The 22,602-nt window shown below is 45.2% G+C and overlaps 2 protein-coding genes across 2 annotated transcripts; both read left to right on the top strand.

Annotated features, from left to right (window-relative positions):
* Positions 1–6,272: 6,272 nt before the first annotated feature.
* cUnh11orf54 (chromosome Un C11orf54 homolog) lies at positions 6,273–8,741 on the top strand. Its single transcript, XM_079214319.1, has 7 exons — positions 6,273–6,312; positions 6,740–6,813; positions 6,905–7,006; positions 7,416–7,592; positions 7,868–8,017; positions 8,106–8,222; positions 8,330–8,741. Exons 3-7 carry the CDS (start codon positions 6,914–6,916, stop codon positions 8,501–8,503), a joined length of 711 nt encoding a protein of 236 aa, XP_079070445.1. The 5' UTR covers positions 6,273–6,312; positions 6,740–6,813; positions 6,905–6,913; the 3' UTR covers positions 8,504–8,741.
* Positions 8,742–10,021: 1,280 nt separating this feature from the next.
* akap10 (A kinase (PRKA) anchor protein 10) lies at positions 10,022–22,164 on the top strand. The gene is made up of 15 exons (XM_079238066.1): positions 10,022–10,058; positions 12,531–12,578; positions 13,003–13,188; positions 15,438–15,917; positions 16,086–16,184; positions 16,272–16,356; positions 16,499–16,622; positions 17,001–17,137; positions 19,111–19,255; positions 19,614–19,781; positions 19,965–20,074; positions 20,224–20,306; positions 20,767–20,819; positions 20,956–21,048; positions 21,132–22,164. Exons 1-15 carry the CDS (start codon positions 10,037–10,039, stop codon positions 21,135–21,137), a joined length of 1,839 nt encoding a protein of 612 aa, XP_079094192.1. The 5' UTR covers positions 10,022–10,036; the 3' UTR covers positions 21,138–22,164.
* Positions 22,165–22,602: the final 438 nt, after the last annotated feature.

The following is a 22,602-nucleotide window of genomic DNA, read 5'->3' as shown; positions in this document are numbered from 1 at the left end:
AGGTTGCTGCAGCAGTGGAGGAGTCTCCTTAACAGAGGACAGCATCCCGATTTCCAATACACAGAACAATTCATATTTTTACGCTTTTTTTTTTAAGGTTGGACAAAGCAATACAACAATGCAAGTTTAAGGAAAGACCCGCGCTATGTGAGCCAAATGCCCATTAGGTGGCAGGCTGTGTACAGGTTTGCCAACCTGACCAGTCAACATTGGGGTTACTGTATATTACAAATATTTAAAGATCCAAATAAAAATAAAAAATGCTTTTTGTTTCACATTCAAGAGTGATCACAATTTGAAGTTACAATCATGTAGTTTTATTTAACAAACTTGTGAAATAAAAAACTAGTAATCATTATGGTGTGTTGTTATTTTTCAATTCATCTCAACACCAAAAAGGTCAAGTACTGTAAAATGCTTTGATACAAAACAAAATACATATTTAAACACATGTTCTTTTCACATTTTCACGTCAACGCTGTCCATCTAAAAAGACACAGGAAGTCGAGAATTCCTCCACTAGAGCAAACTCAAATCTACAGTTCATCAATCAGCGAGTTCAAACTAAAAGTCAGTGAAGAACTCCTCGTTCGGATTAAGAAGTTTCCGCTTAAACTTTCTGTGCTTCTTCCTCAGGATGTCTGGAGTCTCCGGTGTGACGGGGCTGGAGACAGGCGGCTGCTCGCTTCTTTCCTTCTTCCGTTTCTTTTTGGTTTCCCTGGGCTCAGACTCCGCCGACTCGGTCAACGACTTTCCCTCATTTTTTAATTTCTTCTTCTTCTTTTTCGGGTCTCTGGTGTCATTTAACGTCTCTGAAGATGCTAAATCAAGTTCGACCGAGGTCAGCGTTTCCGCGCTTGCATCACATTTGCCTTTTTTCTTGCTCGAAACTGAGCTACAGGTCGTGGCAGTTGAAGGACCCTCTATTATCACATCGTTACACTTTTTCTTCTTCTTTTTCAACACCACGGCCTCAGAAAACCCTGCGTCAGCTGCACTGTCCAGTCCTTCGCTTTCACTTCCAGTGCGTTCCTTTTTCCTCTTCCTCCCCGCGCCAGCGGATTCAGGCAAATCGCTCGCGCTGTCCTGCGTTACGGACGTCTTGCTCTTCCTTTTTTTCTTTTTCCGCTTCGTGACCCCGCTGTTTAGTTCCTCCACGTCGCCAGCCCCGACACGGGACGGCGAGGTAGAGCCGTGTTCCCTGTGTGTCCGCGCATCACTTTCCTCTGCATCAGCAATGAGGAAGGATGAGTGCCTATTCTTTTCCTTTTCCTGTGCAGACACTGAATCATCGTTTTGCGCCACTTTGTCTTCAGATACCCCCGTGCTAAATATTTCACTCTTTTTCTTCTTTTTCTTTGTCACCAGCTCAGCGTTTTGCTCTTCAAGGCCCTCATTTGTTTCCTGGTTGGATAAGTTTTTTAACTTCCCCTTTTCTTTCGGAGTGTAAGAGACATTCATTCCCTCAAAGATAGTTTTCCTCTTCTTCTTCTTCAGCGACGCCCTTGAACCTTTAGCCAAGGTCACATAATCATCGAGACAAAAGCTCACATCCACGCCCTCTTCTCCATCTTGAGTGGCGTCGTTAGAGAAGGACTGTTGCTTCTTTTGCCGCTTTTTCCTCTTAAATACACTGGATCCTAATGGTTCTTGAAAAGCCGCAGCATTTTCTAAACAATTTCCTGACGCCTCCAACTGTTCCGTTGACACCGACGGAAAATCCAAAGTCCTATTCGATGCCTCCTCTTCTTCATTTTCCTCAGTTATCACAATTCCCAATCCTTTTTTCTTCGTCTTCTGTATCTCAGCATCATCTCTTAGAGGCTCGGCAACTGTGGCAGACTGTAACTGCTCAGCATCCTCGCTGCTACCTTTCCTCCTCTTCTTCCTTTTTATCTCAGCATCATCTCTTCGAGGTTCGGCAACTGCGCCGGACTGTAACTGCTCAGCATCCTCGCTGCTACCTTTCCTCTTCTTCTTCTTCTTCTTCTGTATCTCAGCATCATCTCTTCGAGGTTCGGCAACTGCGCCGGACTGTAACTGCTCAGCATCCTCGCTGCTACCTTTCCTCTTCTTCTTCTTCTTCTTCTGTATCTCAGCATCATCTCTTAGAGGCTCGGCAACTGTGGCAGACTGTAACTGCTCAGCATCCTCGCTGCTACCTTTCCTCCTCCTCTTCTTCTTCTTCTTCTTCTTCTGTATCTCAGCATCATCTCTTAGAGATTCTGCAACTGCAGCAGACTGTAACTGCTCAGCATCCTCGCTGCTACCTTTCCTCCTCTTCTTCTTCTTCTTCTTCTTCTGTATCTCAGCATCATCTCTTAGAGATTCTGCAACTGCAGCAGACTGTAACTGCTCAGCATCCTCGCTGCTACCTTTCCTCTTCTTCTTCTTCTTCCTTTTTATCTCAGCATCATCACTTAGAGATTCTGCAACTGTGGAAGACTGTAACTGCTCAGCATCCTCGCCACTACCTTTCTTCCTCTTCCTCTTTTTTATCTCAGCATCATCACTTAAAGGTTCTGCAATTGCGGCAGACTGTAACTGCTCAGCTTCCTCGCCGCTACCTTTCTTCCTCTTCTTCTTCTTCTTCTTCTTCTTCTTCATCTCAGCATCCTCACTTAAAGGTTCGGCAACTGCCCCGGACTGTAACTGCTCAACTTCCTCACCGCTACCTTTCTTCTTCTGTATCTCAGCATCATCACTTTGAGGTCCCGCAACTGCCCCGGACTGTAACTGCTCAACTTCCTCACCGCTACCTTTCTTCTTCTGTATCTCAGCGTCATCACTTTGAGGTCCCGCAACTGCGCTGGACTGTAACTGCTCAACATCCTCGCCGCTACCTTTCTTCTTCTGTATCTCAGCATCATCACTTTGAGGTCCCGCAACTGCGCTGGACTGTAACTGCTCAACATCCTCGCCGCCACCATCCTCCACGCCACAGCTCACTGAAGACAAAGAATCCTCAACTCTCACGTCGCACTCTAAGTTCCCATCCACCTCCTGTCCGACGCTTCCTGCTGCAGACTTTTTCCTTTGTTTTGAATCGGGAATGTCTCCCTCCTCCCGTCCGAGTGTGTTATCGTTGCCTGACGAGTCCCACGTCGCATTTGTCCCATTCAATCCCAGCACACCACTGGTCAGCGCTGTCCTGTAACCCTCAGAAAGGCTGTGAGTCTCCTCTACCTCCACGTTGACGGGCGTCGCAGCATGCAGCCCCTTTGACCATTCTTCCGTCCTCTTCTTTACTTTAGTGACACTTGAGTGGTCTGGGAGTCCGTGGAGGAGAAGTTGGCTTCCTGGTCTGTCGCCCGCCTGTCCTGCTACAGGTTTGGATGCTTCTCTGGTCCTCTGCGCCAGAACTCTGCAAGAAGCTCCTCCCCTGCCAGAGCTCTCTGGATCTAAAGACTTTTTGTTTTGTTCTATATGCGATATCTTGGTTTCTCTTCCTGCTGATGTTTCTCGCCCGGCGTTATTATCTTTCCTCCTCATTTGTCTTTTTAACTGGTTGCACCAGGTTTGTTGGCTTGTTTTTTTGGAAGATGCCAGGAAGTGTTTCCTCTCCTGTGAAGTGACACACGGAGTACAACCAAGTTCTCATAACAAAAAGTGCAATGACGTGTAAGGTTGTTAACAGCCTGCTTACCACCACTTTGATGTCTTCGTCCTCGGACCTCTCTCCGTCTTCTCTGGAACAGAATACGTTATACATTTAAAACCATGTTGGAGCGAGGCTAACAAATGCACGGATGTAAAAAGGTAGTGGCCCAGAAATGTATCCTTGAGGGATCCCACGAGCTATTTTATTCTTGATCAATTGCAACAGAGAACTATCTCCCTGAAAAATAAGAGGCAAAACTATTAAAAAAACTGCTGCTGCAGGACAACTGATGCATTCTCAAAGTCTATTTCAATGAATTTTGTGATAAACTACATTCATCCTAATATCATCAACTACTTTTACAAGGGTTTTCTTTGTACTAAACTAGAAATATACAACTGTTTGTAGAGTTTCTCTCAAATTGGACTTAAAAAATAAAAATATTATATTAAAGATGAGTCTGTTTACTGGGTGTTCATGGATATTGGCCATGATAATTTATTTATATATATATATATATATATATATATATATATATATATATATATATATATATATGACTATTCCTTGAAATAAACTTACTCTGACAATGGAGATAGGTCCTCCCCATCCATGTCAACTGTTGGTAAAGATGACTCAGGATTCTGTCCTCTTTGAGAGCTCTGCCTCAGCTCTCCGAGACATTTAAAGAAGCCTCCGATGGTGTAATCCTGGGGGGTAAAAAGGAAAAACTTCAGCGCAACATAATATTCACAAAGTCCCTGTTTGAAGGTCTACAGCAACACCAGCCGACAAACAAAATGTGTGTCAAAGTATTAATTGTCCTTACATCGATGCTTTGGTTATGGTCGGGTAACAGAGTGCTTCTGAGCTTACACTCCCGCTCTTTGAGGAAAGGGAAACTGTATTTTGGCTGGGTGTGTTTCTTTCTTCTCCTCGACTTGGGAGTTTTGAGCTCTCCATTGTGGGAAGTGGACGAGGAATCTCCTTCACCTTCCTCTAGATCCCTGGGAGATGGGGGGGTTGATCTGCTGCTGTAGCGACGTAGTTGCGCTGACCTCGCAGCCTCAGGTAAAGTTGCTTCCTTTTGGGTTATGAACAGGCTCTCTCCTGAGTCACTGCAGGGGCACAATTATATATTACAGGGTTCATACACATTTTGACCAATGGATTTCCATGACTTTAAACCAAATTTCCATGACCAAACATTTTGTGAAATCTCGGTGTATACATGAAAAAGTGAGAAAATTTAGAATTTAAACTAACAATGAGAATTCCAAAGCATACAGTATACCTTAAATTACACAAATAAATGAGTTTGATTAAAAGAATAAACAGTTATATAGATGCCTGTATGTATGCCCGCTTATATTTTGAGCGTCTTTCTTTTCAAAGCATATTCATTATTTCAAACTCAGCGTGAATGAAAATCATGAACACATGAATAAAACACATTTCTATGATTTTATTTTTTTTAAGGACTTCTCCAGGCCTGGAAGTTCCGTAAGAACCCTGATATTTAGAAAGCCAAACTGGAGCGCTTTTTTTTTTTGCAGTCTGCCATTAAGTGGGAAAAGTTGATCATCATTGTGACATGTATAGGACACCCTTACCTCTCTGCTTCAGCAGGACCCTTGGCTACTTCATCCCGTGTGCCCTGTCCCACAGAAGACGCAAGATATCGCGATATCTTCTCCACGTAGTCTGGAGGGGATCTTTCCAGGACAATGTGGTATGACGGCTGTGCTCCAACTGCGCCAATGGCATCGGGTTGAGTCCCAGTTAGAAAAGGATCGCCTCCAGTCATTTTGCAGATTAGCAAAGGGCATAGATATAACTAGAGGTCTTCGTTGGCAAGAAATAGTTGGATCCGCGTATAGCCTCGAACAAAAAGCCTCTAAATATGTCAGTTGCCTCCGATTAAATGACCGCTTGAGATGAACACGGAGGATTTTGTTAACATCTCGCTAGTGTCGTTTAACAACGTGTAGCTGCACCAAAACAAAAACAAAACGAGTAGTCGCTACACGTGTGGCTGTGTGAACCAACCAGGAAGTTTCTAAACGCAACGAGCCGGCGGACAGGAGGTGTCCCTCTTTCTACTTCCGCTTTGTGTCGGTTGTGATGCCCTCAGTAAATACGAGCTGCTCTTAATCCTCCGTTTTTTCACATTAACAAGTGAACGTGACATAAATGCACATGATAATCAGTGAAAAATTAGTGAGCATACTCTATTCATACAATAGTACCCATGGACAATATATTTTTGTTTTATATTGAGGCAGTTGTGCTAATAAATAAGCTGTAGAGAGGAGGAAACAGATCGTGTGGGGTAGGAACTATCTTGCTACTATGTACTCTTGGTTTGCTCTCCAACCCCTCGCTGTGTGCTCGCTTTAGCAGTCGACTGTTCCTCCTGCACCCGGACAGCCTGCAGGTACTTTGAACTTCCACAACAGTTATGGCCGATATCAGCAAAACTGAAAAGGTTCAGCTGCACGCGCCAGATTTAGAGGAACTGCGTGGCGGTAAGGGCATCGGTGGCACAGCCTAGGAATGTATATGCATACATATATTTAGAGAGAGTAATGCTTACTTATTGCTGGTTGCAGTACTGCAAGCAGGGCTGGAGGACAACTTTGCAGAAGTTCAGGTGAGTGTTGTGGAGTGTCCCGATCTCACCAAAGAGCCCTTCCAGTTTCCTGTAAAAGGTAAGAGCCTTAAGTACACTGCGTTCTTCTACAGTGTGCACTCACAGTTTCCATAATGTAAACAAAACATACACTGTATACATCTAGGAGGCAGAATATTAATAGAAAAGGAAAATCAAATCCCTCATGCATGCCCTCCATTATGTATTTACTCCAATCATGCAACATTCCCCTTACATTACTTTTATACTTTTAAGTAGTTTTTAAACCAGTACTTTTACTTAAGTAAAAAGCTTGAGTTGATACTTCAACTTTTACAGAAGTTTTTTTAAACCCTAGTATCTATACTTCTACTTGAGTAATGAATGTGAATACTTTTGACACCTCTGATGATTACATCTAAATAAAGCCATTCCTCAGAAGTTGTCAAATAGGATTGGTGTCATGTTGGTAATCTCCTAATGTCCCCCCTGTCCTCATACTGCAGGCCTGTGTGGAAAGCCGCGCATCACTGATGTTGGGGGTGTGCCGTACCTGGTCCCCGTGGTTCAAAAGCACAAGGTAGTTATTATTACAAAATATTGCGTGGCGTAACGATTAAATGGCCTGTAGTGGGATGGCATTATGATATAGTTGCCTCTCTTCCTCCCAGGAATACAACATGAACACCATATCCAAGGAGCTGGATCTGCCAGGAGCCTTCGTCCTCGGTGCAGCAGCTGTTCCCAGCAGGATTGTTGGAATGAATGCAGAGGTTATTCAGTTTTGCAGCACACCACAGATTCTGGCTAAAATACATTACACTTAGGGTGCAGCTCTCCAGTCTTTCCCCCTGGAGTGGAACCCCAAAATAACAATGATTTGGTAAAGCAGTGGCCTTAAAATAAAAATAAAAAACTGGCCCCAGAAAGGTCTTATGCCATATAGTGTTGTTCTGGTGTACATGTTTTTACCAGCAGGTCTGGGTAAATATTGTAAAATATTGAAAAAAACACCATTTGGGTCATTATGGGATTGCTGTCTGTTTGGAGTTTGGACTGTATTCAACTAAAAGCTGCACTTCTGGCAAGCACGAGACAAGTTGCTCTGCAGTGAAGCAACTGACTATGTTAAAAGAAGGAAAAAGAAAAGAAAAACAAGCCTCTAAATATTCTCGTCCACAGCTGGTTCCCCTGGTTCTGACCGAAGCGGAGGGAAGGCCCGCAGTGAACGGCAGCTACTTCTCCTCCATCAACCCAGCTGACGGACAGTGTCTGCAGGAAAAATACAGCAACAAATTCTCTGACTGCAACTTTGGGCTGCTGGGCAATCTGTACGCCTGTGAGGGGAAGTCTGGAAAGGTAATGAGTCTTTATCAGATCAGACGAGATCTGCAGCTTCTCGCGTGCGCTGGGGTTCCTTAAAAAATAAAATAAAATGCTTTGTCATTTTGTCAAATAGCGAACACCTCTGGTTGCATATGAACCGTATACCCATTTATCTGTAGGCTAGTGTTCTGGCTAAAGTTGTTGTGCGTGAACTTCAGCCCCATCATATCTGTGCTTCCGACATACGAGAGGATAAACATTAACAAAAGGAAAGTGTCTGAGCTGTCATGCCCTCTTCATCTCTCCAGGTCATTGAGGTGCGGGCCAAGAAGAGAACCGGGGGCCACAGTCTGGTGACGGCCCTGAGGAAGACTCTAGAAGGCCGCTACCCTGATAAAAGCCTGGCTCTGGGGGGCACCTTCATCATCCAGAAGGGGAAAGCCAAAATCCACATCATGGTAAATATCGGACATTTTCAAACACGATAGTTGCCCCGACAGTTCCGCGCCGTGATTTATTTCATTGAGCATCTGCTCCCATCGATAGCCGAGAGAGTTCTCGGCCTGTCCTCTCGACAGCGACGACGACGTCAACGGCTGGCTGAAGCACTTTGAGGTCAGCGCCCCTCTCGTCTGCCAGTCGGTGCTGGTGTCCAGAGACCCCGTGAGTACAGCACACGCTCGTCTCAACGAGGCAGAGGACGCCAGACGAGTGCCAATCGGCGAAAGTATAGGCGTGTCTTTTTGTTTCATGCGTTTTACTGTGTGCAGGGTTTGGACCTGCGCGTAGAGCACACCCACTGCTTCAGCCACCACGGAGAAGGTGGCCACTACTACACAGACACCACGCCGGACAGCGTGGAGTACTTGGGCTACTTCATGCCGGCAGAGTTTGTCTACCGCATCGACAGGCCCCGAGACACCCACGGAGTCGGGCGAGACTGAAAGATGAATGAAGGAAATAAGCCACGCCTGCGGCGCAGCGTCTCTCAATGGTCTGCAGGTCAATCAAAGCAGTGTGAGATGTATGCTGCTGGTTCTGTGTGTTCTCCAACTGCACGGAAACATTTTTGCAATGAAAACGCAGCGTTTCTTTGAAATCTTTGCTCTGAAATCACATCTCTAGAAATTCTTATGCATTTCTTGTAAAGAAAATCTGCACATTTCATGTAATAAAAACAATGTTGAATCCAGGTGGTTATGGCAGTTTGTTCAATTAATGCAGCAGAGTAGTAAATATGGGACCTTGGACTGCATTGTTGGCTGCCAACTCCATCATAATAATACATTTAAAAAAAATTCAAGACAGACAAGAACAGATGGTGGATGACATGTCTGTGCACAGCGAGGAAATTACAATCTTTTTTTTTTTTTTAAGTGCTGTCTCAATAACTTCCTCATATTCCTCACATCTCACAGTTGCATTTGTTGAGGTGTGGTTGAGGCAGAGATCTAATCAGCCAGAAGTGAAAACACCTGCTGCTAATTAAATAGCCGCCAGGGGAAAATAACAAACAGAGGCTAAACATTTTAAAAATGTTTTAAAATTTTTAAAAATGTTTAGCCTCTTTTTGTTATTTCTGGGTTGTTTTTTTTTTGTCTGAGAAAGCGTCATGAAACCAATTACAACACTGTATTTTTGTCCTCCCTTTTTGCGCAATTCCTCCAAAATTTAGAGAAAAGGTTTCCCTCTGCCTCCCCAATTCATACTGACAAATGTTTCCAAAATATACATACTGGTGTCAAGAAACGATAGTTTTGTCCTTTAGAAAACAACACATACAATTGTGGTTCAGTTATATCAAATATAATTGGGCTAGCGGCAGTAATATAACATATAGCTAGTCATTGTTAAGATGAAAAATGTTCTGACCTTTGGATCATGGTTTTTGAAAAATGTCCCCAGATGTAAATTTAACCAAAGCATGTACTGGATAGTAGACGTATTGCTTTATTTTAACAACTTTATATACAGTCATTGACAACAAAGGCCAAGATTTTAAAAACAGCATATTTGAATTGCCAAGTATTAACTGTTTTATTTATCTATTTCGATTTCTCATTATGATATATTGATATCTTATTTACATCACAAATTTAATATTTTGAAAAAAAATATTTTGACTCGTATTTAAATGAATGTATTAAACGGTAGAAACCTTATATAGACTCAGCTAAAGTAGTGTTTCTCAAGCGTTGAAACGTCGCCATCTACCGACCAGAGCAGGTAACGACACACCATTTCCCACAATGCTACTGCCGCACCAGCCCGGAAGTAAGACGTTTATTGACAATATGGCCGTTGTGCTGGGCTCCGATTTGGCGAAAATTGGGATTTGACAGCACTCCCCGGGGCTGCGATAATAACCCATTTCCACCTCAGGAGTGCGCGGAACAGATGCATTTGAATGAAGGGACCCGCGGATCCACGGGATGGTGTCAGTGATCTGAGGAAACGGTCGGAGTGCGAAACCCGTCATGTCGTTTTTCAAGAGGAAAGGTGAGGAAGCTCCCTCTTGAGTGCTGCAACGTCAACGGCAGCTAAGCAGCGCGGAGAGTCCGGCTGAGGGGACAGCGGTCCGCGAGGAGATGCGACGGACGCGCTCGAGACTGCGGCCGCGAGCGAATTAGCCCCGAGACACCGCGGTGTTCGTGGGCACGAGCCTCCCCGCCGCTCGCCGCGCTAACATGGTTAGCTTAGCGGTGGCCTCTCTGCTCTGCCTCACCTAATGTCAGCCCGGGTGGACACACACCCTGACCCGCAGAGAGCTGCCAGCAGCACGTCGTGCCAGCTGAACCTCTTGTGTTTGTCAAAAACGGCGTTTTATCGCGGTAACGACTCGTAACGAGCACCGACACACGTGACGGCCATCACTTTGACACAGGTGTCGAACTATGCTACGGAGGCTAACGTTAGCTAGCTGCACCAGGGGCCGTTTGTTATGCAGCTTTAACCAGCGGGAGGTGTGAAAGAGAAACTTAACAACGGGCCCGTTGTGTTTGAAGTAGAGCTGTTGGTTATCTTGATTTAAATACAACGTGTGTAACGTTAGTTAGTCTCCATTGAGAAACGTTTGACCGAAAGGGATGGAGCCAGTCAGACTGGACGGTGTCATCCGACGTGACGTTGAAGGAACTGATTGATTTTGGACCTGAAAGTGTTTAAACTACGACATTAGTTCAGTCTAAACCCGTCACAGTTTGGGCTTCTGCTGGTGGTGTGCAATGCATGATGGTTACATTTCGCTGTATCGCTGTTGCCTTCATGATGGCTACTGTGTGTGTGTGTGTGTGTTCGTTAAGACCGTTATAGAGCCATTAATCCAGCTTAGAGGCCTGTAGTTACATTACACTCACAGGTGCATTTAGTTCACACCATTCATATTAGTCGGGGCGAGCATTGTGAAACTGATTTCATTCATGAAATCTCCAGAGATTGTTGTCCCTCATAGGCTACACCAGTCAAAGCGGCTGACACAGCAGGTCTCCAAAATGAAGAACTATTAGAGAGAGAGAGAGGGAGAGAGAGAGGGAGAGTGCACTTGTACTGCTCTGAAGCAGGATGACATGCTGTACCTACAGGAAGTACTGTGGTGTTTGGTGTGGTTGAATTGTGCAGGCAACATTTTACTGAAGGGAAGGTTTTGCAAAGAAATTCGAGCACTAATCTAGTCGAATGGTCATTAGCCATGTGGGGCAATAGATTAATCAAATTGCCATGAGTAACGGTATAATGCAGTGTTGCTGTTATCTGTAGGTTGTTGTACTTTGTTCATTCAGGCGTCGCTGAAGTTTTTCTCTCATCAGTTAGTTTCGCTCCATTCAGTTGAGTTTGGCCCACACGAGTGCACTCATTCACTGCAGCACATCTGGATGCTGTCAATGGAGACTTGAAGTGAGTCCTCATGGTGCTTGAGCTCGAAGGTGGTGCTGTTTATAAGAAAATATCAAGCTGCCGTGGCTTTCTCTTCGATTGAGCTGGTTTGCGATCGCTGCACGTCAATGCTGTATGTCCATGTTGCTGGTAGTATTACTCACTTACCGTTTTCTTTTTTTGATTCAAAAACATCCGTTGTGGCAACTCATCACGGTCCCATCTGAATATTTATTTGGAACAAAGACGCCTGGTGTTTATTTGTAGGCTGTTGGAGCTCCGGCTTTCTAAAAGCCTCGTCTCTGAGCTGTGACAGACAGCCTCTCAGACTCCCGGCTGACACAAATACTCTTCAACAGCTCCGTCCAAATTGTCCCATACAAAGTGCGTTTGCCTCCCGGTCCATTCGGTAATGTCAGTGCCCGAAATTGATACGTATCCTGACCGCCCTCTGCAGCAGCAGCCGCCTAATCTGAAGATATGAACGGTGAGTCACTCTGATGAGTGGCTGCCACCGTGTCTGGCGTTGTGCACTTATACCACTACAGACGACATCTTTCATTCTTTATTTGACAGTCGGCCGCAGAGCTCTTGAATGGCGCGCAAAAGTTGTTTTGCATTAGACCATACGATTTTTATTCATGATGGGTTATATGAGACATTCAGCAACTCTTAGAGGGCTTCAGGTGGAAGCTGTCAGACGGTCGACTCCACTTGACTTTAAACTGCCGGGACCCACCAGAGCTGATAGACCAAGGTCACCACTAATGCTCACACGCAGTATGGAGGCCTCTCAGTGCGCCTTGCTATATAATTAGCAGGACTGAGGGGGGTTTTCACATATCGGAGCACAGCTTCCCTATTTACCTCCTCGTCCTGCGAGGACGCAGCTCTGCAGGAAATTGTTTGTTTGCGTCTCTAGTACATCACTACGTCATTATGTAAGTCGATAGTGAATCCCGATCCTTACTTTACCTCCCGCGTCAATGAATGTCACCGCCTATGCACTGTGCCTTCTTCTGGTCTCGCCCTGTATTGTGAATCAAATCGCTGTATCCTTCTCTGGTTACATCTCGCCTCTCGTTTTTCTGCCCACAGCCAAAAGCAAAGAACCCGAGAGAGTGACTGACGCTAAAGCCAATAGAGGTGAGCTCATCAACACAGAAGTGCACAGTTTTTTTTGGGTTTTTTTTTGCATGTAAGATGAGCCTTATACAGATGGGATTCAAGTGTCCCTCTGCTTCAGTTGGTTTGTGATGTTTAATCATTGCTTGCCATCCTGTCACAAGGACCAACATGTCTTTTTTTTTTTTACCTCAAGCTACGAAGTGAAACACATGCAGCTCACATTCAAACAAACACTGAGCAGTCTGTGCTCTCAAACATCTCTCATCACACCCCGAGGCCTCTGTAAACGAACTGTGAGCTCTTTGGAAAACCTTCACACAAAAAGGGCCTTTTCATACAAATCACACTGATGTTGTGCATTCAGGCCGCTCAGATCTTTGATCACCGTACTCCTTTTCTTCTTTTTGGTGCCTCATGCCTGTTTTCTGCCCTCCGTCCACAGCCTCACCCACTCCTCACTCTCCATCACTAGGACTGGGGAACCACCATGCCGTCCAGGAAGCCGCGGGGCCCAGCCATGTGGCCATCAACGCCATCTCTGCCAACATGGACTCCTTTGCCCGCGGTCGCACCGCCATCCTCAAGAAACAGCCGAGCCACATGGAGGCTGCGCACTTTGGAGATCTTGGTAGGGCGCCAGCCTCCATGTGTTTTAGTGTTTTGCTTTTAGTGAGAACGTAGAAGGCCCAACCAAACATTGGACCGTATACATTTGAGGTATATTCTGAAACGTCACTAATTTTGGGGGTTTCTCAACTTTTTGGAATTTGAAATATAGGTCTATTTATTACAAACATTAACAATAGACAGCAGAGGGAGAAAAAAACCCAGCAAAAGGAGTAGAGTTGCAACAAACTAGTTTGTTCATGATTTGGTTAATGTGCTGATTTTTTTCTCAGTTAATTGTTTCGTCTATGATTTTTCAATTTCAAGATCCAAGGTGAAGCTTTAATCTCAAATTCAAGTTTTATTCCACCAACAGTCTAACACCCGAAGATATTTCTATTGTTACGACAAAGTCAAGCAGCAAATCCTCAATGAGACTGTGCTGTTTATTTGCCAGAAAACTGAAAGATTAATTGATTATCAAGATGGTTGCTGATTTGACTGATTGATAGAGTTGTAACAGATTTACTGTGATTGTGTGAATAATATGAATGCATAGATTGTCAATAAGTTCATCGCAGCATGTATGCACGGTCTGCCAACTGACAAAAGCACAAAATAAGCACAGAAAAACAACGAAGCAAATATAACGCACAGTAACATGAAAATTAATCCATTTAAAAATATTATAAGGAATTATAAACTTTGCAAAGTTTGCCTCTCAGGCTCCTGTTTAACTTCATAGGGATAATTGGTAGTAATTAGTGTGACAGCAGCACACCTGTCTTGTGCAAGTGGAAAACACTCCTTCATTAGTCTTGTCAAGCGTCGCGTTTTAAGAAAAGCGTCCACACATTCCAAAGCATGACAAAATACAGCGGTGAATTCCAAATGGCATGTTGAGCGACAGCAGCGACGAGAACTGCATGAGCAAGTTGCCCAGACAATAGCTGGGGTGAGTCAGACGGAGGTGGACGAACCTGTGCCGCCGCCCGGACAGCAAAATCTGAATGAAATGCATCAGTGGTTGAACACAAGATGAGAGCGGAAGGAAGGAAGGAAGTAAGGGAGGAGGATTCAAAAGAGGCCAGATGGGTTAGTTTCACTGACGGCTTGTAGGCAGCCATGGCAGTTGCGCTGAGCCTGAAAGCCGTAATGGCAGCAAGAATCATTATGTTGAACATGATCTTCGGATTCGTCTTCTCTTTTGTCTGGGGCTGAAACAGTAGAGAGCAAATTATATAGCGGACGTTGACTGACCCTCAAAAGATATTCCATTGAGGCTAATTTTTTTTTTTTAATGACCCAATGCAGACACAGATTTCTGCGCTGGTTGTTGATCTATCATCATTATTTTTTTTTGTCTGAGTGGTTTTAACTAATCTGAGGAGGCTGATTGATACGCGCCTCACACTCGGTGACGACTCTTGCGGCACTATTTTGTTTTCGAAGAGCAAACAAAACCCCCAAGAAGCCTCAGCCCTCAGCCCACAGTCCAACTACAGCTCATGTGCTCTGATTCATAATCCAGCGAGTGTCTGGGTTTGTATTCAGTGAGCACGCCCCCCTTGTTTATTTTGTTTTCCAGAAGTGTGTGTTGTGTGCTTGTAGTCCATCCCGGTGGATGTTACTCAAACAGACACTCAATTTGAGACATTGTAAAGTCAAATGATACGGCATCCCTGCAGGAGTTTGGGGGTCTGTCAAATGTTGCCATGGCTGCCACATTTATTGCTGATCACTTTATATACACACACACACACACACACACACACACACACACACACACACACACACACACACACAGGATTGACGGGAGGACACACAGACGATGGAGACGTGTGGTTCTGAAAAGTTTGTCCGGGTGAAATCATCTGTGAAATTGCTCAGTCCAAGGCCGCTTCTAGACAGAGAGAGAGCCTGAAATTCACAAAGCTGCAAAACTCTGAGTTTAGATTCAGCTCACGTTCCAGCCTTCAGTCATAAGAGAGACAAACACGGACAATCCTCAAAGTCTTTTAAATTGAAATAAATCATATTAAATTGCATTGAGGCAACGGCATGTGTTAGGTACAGGTTTGTAAAGCATCACAGGGTTACATAGTGTGCATCAGTAATTTGTGTTTATTTTTCTAAGCTTCTTTTACTCCTTTCTGGATTTTCTTGTAGCTAGAAATACACTATTAACAAAGAAAGGGTGTCTTTTGAATCCGATTAAAGTGACTCCTGCACAGTCGATTACTAAATTGTCTGCACATTTATACGTTGCAGGTCACTCCAGTGTGAACTATCATCAAGATGACCGCTCTCGGCTGTCCAAGACGGTGGAGCATGTCCTCCGGGACAACGTGGCGATACCCCACTACATGCATTTCATGGAACACCAGGGCGCCGACCACCTGGTTCGGTTCTGGCTGGAGGCGGAGAACTTCCGCTCCTCCAGCTGGTCGCGGGTCCGAGCGCACAGCCTGAACTCTGTCAAACAGAGCTCTTTGGCCGAGCCCGTCCCCGCTTCCCCCGGCGGCTCGGGGCTGGCCCAGCGCACACCCGACGCTCTCACCCGGGACAGTAGCAGTGAGCGCCCGGCGATGCACCCGGAGTGGCGGGACTCCTCCGGCGCCGAGGCGGGCCTGAGACCCGGCACTCCTCGAGCAGAAACCCCCACCAAGCAGGCACACTCCAGGACAGGGACCCCCTTCAAGGTGCAGTCAATCAACACCCTGCGGGACCTCTCTGACCAGCTCATGAAAAGTGAGTCACCTTGACACAAGTTTCTCTCTTTATATTTGTGTTTCTGCAAGATAATATACGTTTATCCTCTTTAAATACTGTGGTAAGTGTAATGGAAACAAAATAAATCATGGCGGATATGAGTCACGAAAAAATCCCATCATGATCAGCTATTTTTTATTTTTTCAGGTATAGAGAAAGCTGCAGTTACAATCTTCACCAAATATATCTCTCCGGACGCTGTAAAGCCCATCCCCATCACAGAACAGATCAGAAACGACATAGTTGGTAAGATACGGACAACGCCATTAGAAATGTACTTCTTTCACTCAAAAAAAGTCATCTCTCATAGACAATGTTTTTTTCTCTGTGTAGCTAAAATATGTGGCGAGGATGGCATGGTGGACCCAAACTGCTTTGTCATTGCACAGTCGGTAGTCTTCGCCATCTTGGAGCTACAGTAAGTTTCTGTCTATTCATTTTCTTGAGGAGTTAATACTCACACAGCGGGGTTTCGCCCAGGTTTCCACATTAAGATTTAAGTCCAACATCCCACAGCAGCGCCTGTGCTCGTCTCCCACGTGCTCTTTTTCCGTTTCCAGGCACTTTACCGAGTTCCTGCGGAGCCACCATTTCTGTAAATACCAGATCGAAGTGTTGACCAGCGGCTCGGTGTTCCTGGCTGACATCTTGTTCTGTGAGTCGGCGCTCTTCTACTTCTCTGAGGTGAGCACTTCCCAAACGGCACTTCATTTAAAAAAAACAAACAATGCCATTGACTTCCATCGTACACCCCTACCACAAAACGGTGTCCATCATTTATTTGATTTACCTGTTCTAGCGGGAATTTCTATTGACACAGCAGTAGTATGCTGAGGACACAGTAAACATAACCGAACACAGAACCCCACCGTGGATGCTCCCCATACAATCTCCCAGCCCACTTTTATGACACTAAAGTGACGCTCCATGCACAAATACAGCCGAAGCTTGTCAGAGTAAACACTCACTCCTCTCTATGTCAGCATGCACACAGGACGTAGTCGATCTTGAAACAATTTGATTGACAAAACACTTTATGTGCTCTTCATCTCCTTCTTGCAGTACATGGAAAAGGAGGAGGCGATGAATGTACTGCAGTTCTGGCTGGCGGCGGACAACTTCCAGAACCAGCTCGCAGCTAAAAAGGGCCAGTATGACGGCCAGGAGGCTCAAAACGATGCTATGATTCTCTACGACAAGTAGGTCTCAAAACACCAAGTGGTTGTTGAGAACATAATGGGTTTGACTTGATACTTGGAGGTTGCCGCTATGTTAAAATCATTGAGTCGGTTCGGTCTCATAGAACTTACACTGATACTCTTTAGTAACTTGGGATATCTACCGATAGCTGACGTGGAAAACAAAAGCGCTATTCCCGTCTGTTTTTGGTTGCACAGTAGTTAACGCACTTCCTTTAGTGCCGAGCCTTCAATGTTCCCCGGAGAGTGAGACGTTTTAGAGAACCAATCTAAAAGTCGATGGTGCCGTTACTCTTCAGCACATTGTGCAATCAGCCTTAACTTCATAAGGATAAGTTCAAGAAAAAGAAGAAGAAAAAAAACTCTGCCACTTTAAATTATTCATTTCAGTCCAGTTGTTTCAGTTAATCTTTTAATATACCACCCGGGTTAATTAACAACATCAGTTTGTAAGTCGTCTGTTGAAGGGCTTCAGCCTGTACCAACAGACGCTGACCAATCAGATCACTGGAAATAATCACGGCATCGTTCCTACAGGACCCCGGTATGGACTAAAGAGTTTATAAGTGACAAGTAATAAAGAGTCTATTGGGGTTTGTTTTTTCAGGTCCGCTCTGTCTGTCGGAAGCTCTGTCTTAAAGCCAAGGAGAGTTTAACGCACTGAATGCATAATGATGATTTGTAGCGGCGTTTTAATTGAGCAAAGATTATTTTATTCCCGACAGGATTCCTGACGGTATCGATGCTTTTATGCTCTCGGACTCTGTTGTCTTTTATTAGAAAAGTAATCCCCACACTGCTAATTAGCTCCAATGATTATGAATGCAGCGTTTCAGTCAGATAGAGCTTATCAGACATTACCTTCTTTGCTTTTCTTTTCTCTCCTCTCTGCTTCAGCAGCAAAACAGTCTTGCATCCCTTTTTAACTTTATAATCACTCATTCGCTCAAGTCTGTCTCTCAAAAATACTCTCTTCATACAAAAGACGTGGCTCCGTAGATGATAATCCACACACTTATTTTTAGCCTTGCTTTGAATATTTAGAAATCATCTCTAGTGATTCCACACCTTGTTATTGTATTCCTGTTCTGGGATTATAGTGTTTCAATTACACCTCGTTGAATATCAGTTTTCGCCGTCATGATAGTTCACGTGTCCTGCGGGTATCATCGTTTCATCTCGTATCATATTAAGTACTTCACTCTGGGTTCTGATGATGTTGCTTCGTAACATCTCCACCTCCTCGCATCCAAATCCGGACTTAACGGAGCCAGAGGCCTTCACTACCAACCAGGGTTTTGGGGTTAAAAGCGAGGTAGCTTCAGGGTTAACTCCGGGTTTTCAGTCCTACGAAGGAGGTTCACAAGCCGGATGACCTAAAGAGACCCTGGCTATGTTGAACTTCGTAAACAAGCCCCAGGATCACTGACGTTGGCCTCAGTGAAGCCAGGTAGCCACAAAGACTGGGTTGAATCTAATTAATACTCGTACAGGAAAAGCGTATTTCAGTAACGCTCCATCTTTTACACGATGAACGTTTCTTTGCGGTCCAGTCGTCCTCAGTTTCGCCTTTCCTTCGCAGCCAAGATGTTTGTTTGTCATTCTGTTTACTCTGAGAGCTTTGTTGAAGTCCAACTGGCCTCATTGTGAGCTTGGTAGGTTCCAGTTGAGTGCGGCTGAGAAGGTAAAGGAGTCGTTACCAGTCTATAGCAGAAGACTAGGTGGCTGTTTGCTGTCAGGCTGCTGTTTTTTTGTTCTTCTTTCCTTCACTTTTTTGGTGCATTTCCTGCCACTGTTTCATTAATATTTAAATATAATTTAATATTTAAAATGACACACAGTCGTACAGGGGGACAGGCCTGCGGCCTCAATTAAAGATGCAATTTCCTCAACACTTTTTACTGATCGGGTATTCAAATCAAATCTTAATGCAGGTGCCCTCGTCTCAGTCAGTCGCTCTGCTTCCTCTCCAGGTATTTCTCACTCCAGGCCACCAACCCTCTGGGCTTCGGCGACTCTGTGCGGATGGAGATAGAGTCGAATATCTGCCGAGAGGGGGGGCCGCTCCCCGACTGCTTCACCACTCCACTCAGACAGGCCTGGACCACCATGGAGAAGGTCCGGTTCTCAAATAGCCCCGAGGCTCTTATCTTAATTATTAAACCATTAATTGATTTACATTTGCCCTTTTTAAAACATTTAATTAGATCTTTCCTTTAAAAAAAAAAAGGGAGGAAAATCTGCCTGAGCTGTTTCCTTGAATTCAATCGGCTCCTCCTAAAGGTTTTGTGTTGCAAGTCACTGATGAATTGTCCCATTACACCGCTGACAAATGATCCGTATGCTAATGAAATGAAGGCGGAACACTGTTGTGAGCGCACGAAGGTCAGGAACAGACCTTTTGTAACTTGTGCCCAGAAATTTATCCCGGAGCTCATTATTCTGCAACAGCGAGTGATGTGTTGCCTTTGTTCAGGTCTACATGCCGGGCTTCCTGTCGAGCAACCTTTACTACAAATACCTGAGCGACCTCATCAACTCGGTGCGGGCAGACGAGTTTGTGAATGTCAGCGCTGCGGGTCAGGGCGGGCCCGTGGACGGCGAGCGCTCCAGTTCAAATGCCGGCGAGGGCTCTCAGACTCAGGTGACCTCCCATCCCGGACTTTAACCCACATCTTCAGCCCCTGTGGGCGTCCTCTTCCTGTCTGCTGACATTCAGAGCTGCTCTGCCTCGTTACATGAGATATTTCTGTTAATGCCGAAAGGTTGTGGTCGTACCTGTAGCAGTGCCGCCAAACATTCAGTTTACGGTTTCTTTACTCTACAGCAAAGTGCCAAAAGGGCGGCGATCAAGATCCTGAAGAACTTTGACGAGGCCATCACGGTGGACGTGGCCAGCCTGGACCCTGAGTCCTTGTACCAGCGGCCCTACGCTGGGTGAGTCATCTGTTGTTTTTGTTGACTCCCTCTTCATGTGCTTTAAAAATGTCTTGCACGAGATGATTCACAAGCATGATGTCATGAATTGAAAAACAAAGCTGTTGTCTTATCGAATCTGTCTTCATCCCTCTCCTCTCTCTGCTCAGAAGGATGACGTTTGGGAAGGTGAATGAGATGGGCCAGTTTATCAGGGAGGCCGAGCCAGAGCCGGACGTGAAGAAATCCAAAGGCACGATGCGCTCACACATGTCTCTCTCGGTCTGTCTGTCTCTCTCTCTCTCTGCCTCTCTCTCTACCTGTTATATTCTCTCTGTCTCCGAGAGCCTTTGCCCTTTCTCTGCCAGATTTCATCTCGATGCTCCTCGCAGTGAAAAACATCCACTCTCCGGCCGTGAATATAAAGCTCATTTGTGGCTGCTCCCATTCTCCCAACAGCCTTCTGAAATATTAAAGAACAACCGAGCCTCCACTGCTCTTAAGATCCAACAACACACTAAATCTTTATGTATTATGTCCAAGTGTGTTTTCTCTTGGTCCAGAGTAGCGTGCATGGCTGCAGGATAAGTAGGCCAAAGCACTGAATACTTCAGCCTGTCAGCAGTCGCTCAACCTTGAGTTGTTTGTTCAGTTTCTTTGTTCCGATTGAGCGACTGAAGTCTCACTCGGCCTTTGCTCTCCTCTCCATGTAGGTTCCATGTTTTCTCAAGCCATGAAGAAATGGGTCCAAGGCAACTCCGACGAGGTGAGGACACGAGACATCCACGAGGGATTCAGGGGTCTGCGGCCCCGAGCAGGGCTCTCGGTGGCACGTATTCAAATGAACTTGACGTCAGCCCGTGGTTAACGGTGTTGTTGTTGTCTGTTCTCTCGCCATCCAGGCCCAGGAGGAGATGGCGTGGCAGATAGCCAAGATGATCGTCAACGACGTCGTCCACCAGTCGAATCACGACAGCCCCGGCAAGGCCACCAAGGTACAGAACCTCCCCCGGTAGCTCTCCTCCCGTGTGGAGCGACCACAGCTCTGCCCTAAGCGTTCTCTTTTGTCCGTCCGCAGTTATGACCCCACTGAGGAACCAGAGGAGCGTCGCTCCACCGCAGGACGCTGGCCAAGCCGCCGACGAACTGTACGACGGTTAACCGCATCACTCTGAGAACGAACAAGGCGTTTTTATCACCTGCCCCTCCCTTCCCGACCCCTCAACCGCAGCGTGGACTCATGGGAAAAGTTACATCAGCGTTCCAATCTTCCAACTCCATAACACTACGAGGGTACATGAAGTAGTCGACCAAAGTCACGACTCGAGGAAGTCACTCCCGAAGAGAGGAAGCGTACAGCGCACACCGGAAGAAAGCCGTCACGGAGAAGCAACGCGTCGGCGTGGAGAGGACCTACGGAGGGCGTGACAAGGACTGAATTACCTTCACTCCCTCACGACACACCTCCTTTTATAACCATTCCTTGTTTTTAGATGAAATTCCCCTCGTGAGGGTCGGCCACGTAAGGCTTAAGCAGATGAAAACCTGCGTTGTACAGTTTTTGGCACGCGCTTCCCTCCGCCTGCCCGAAGTCGTGTTGTCTGCTGTTCACCGACGTGAGCTCCTCCCCCCCCCTCTCCCCAGCTGTTTATTTTCCGTACAATAGGAGATTTGGAAATGAGACAATGAAACAGAAGAAGAGATACTCGGTCCTCGGATCGACTGACCTCCTATATGAACCTCCCGGCACCTTTTTACAGAGCGTAGAAGAAGAAATACTCCCCTGACGAACTGAAGTGCTCCAGTTGTGTCGGAAAACTCCATGTCCTAAATGTTGATTTCTGGTTTGCCCCATATATTAATGTTAGTCCTTTTTTATAGTGATCGCTGTTCTTTTGTTTTTTTAAACTCGTTTTTTTTTTTATGCATCTCTGAAACAAACGTCAGTGATGACCGGACTTCAACTGGAAAGTGTGCTCAGTGAATAAAACCATTTTTTTAAAAGTAATTATTTCTTTAGAGCCTTACCAAGATGTGGATAAGAACCAGAAAAGACTCTTGGTACTATGTACCACTAATGTTTTCTGACATGTATGTATGTGTACTTAATCTATAATATATTTAAGTTGTGTTTGATTTAAATACATATATTATGAAATGTTTGTCTGTCATTTTTTTAAATTTATTTTTATTTCAGTGTTGGTATATTATTGCGTTTACAGCCTACTGCTTTGGTTATTTGGATACAGTCTTATGTTTACAGGCAAATTGTTTTTCTAAACAGCTTCATGGTGATCTAGTATCACCTCTGACCAGCTGGGGGCAATGTTGGGGTAAGACAGGGGGGAAAAGAACTTTGATGACACAGAATATTATTTCTGACATAAGAACCAGTGTGTCTACTTCTTCGATAAGGCTGCTCTGACTTCTCTTATACACGTCCAGAAAAATCCACAAATTGTAAAGTACAGTTGATCCCAAAGGGCACAGAAGTCACCTTTTATAACGGTATAACGCATTTAAAATGTGCAATGCCTTTTTAGAGGTCT

The sequence above is a fragment of the Taurulus bubalis genome, assembly GCF_910589615.1.
Source record: "Taurulus bubalis genome assembly, chromosome: 2".
In the NCBI taxonomy this organism is placed as follows: Eukaryota; Metazoa; Chordata; class Actinopteri; order Perciformes; family Cottidae; genus Taurulus; species Taurulus bubalis.
This window is presented reverse-complemented; position numbering and strand designations above follow the sequence as displayed.

Coding starts and splice junctions, on each gene's coding strand:
- cUnh11orf54 (XM_079214319.1), top strand. CDS start 6,914: ATGAACACCATATCCAAGGAGCTGGATCTGCCAGGAGCCTTCGTCCTC. Junction 7,593..7,867: donor GTGAGGGGAAGTCTGGAAAG/GTAATGAGTCTT, acceptor TCATCTCTCCAG/GTCATTGAGGTGCGGGCCAA. Junction 8,018..8,105: donor AAGCCAAAATCCACATCATG/GTAAATATCGGA, acceptor TCCCATCGATAG/CCGAGAGAGTTCTCGGCCTG.
- akap10 (XM_079238066.1), top strand. CDS start 10,037: ATGTCGTTTTTCAAGAGGAAAG. Junction 12,579..13,002: donor TGACGCTAAAGCCAATAGAG/GTGAGCTCATCA, acceptor CTCCGTCCACAG/CCTCACCCACTCCTCACTCT. Junction 19,782..19,964: donor GCGAGGGCTCTCAGACTCAG/GTGACCTCCCAT, acceptor TTTACTCTACAG/CAAAGTGCCAAAAGGGCGGC.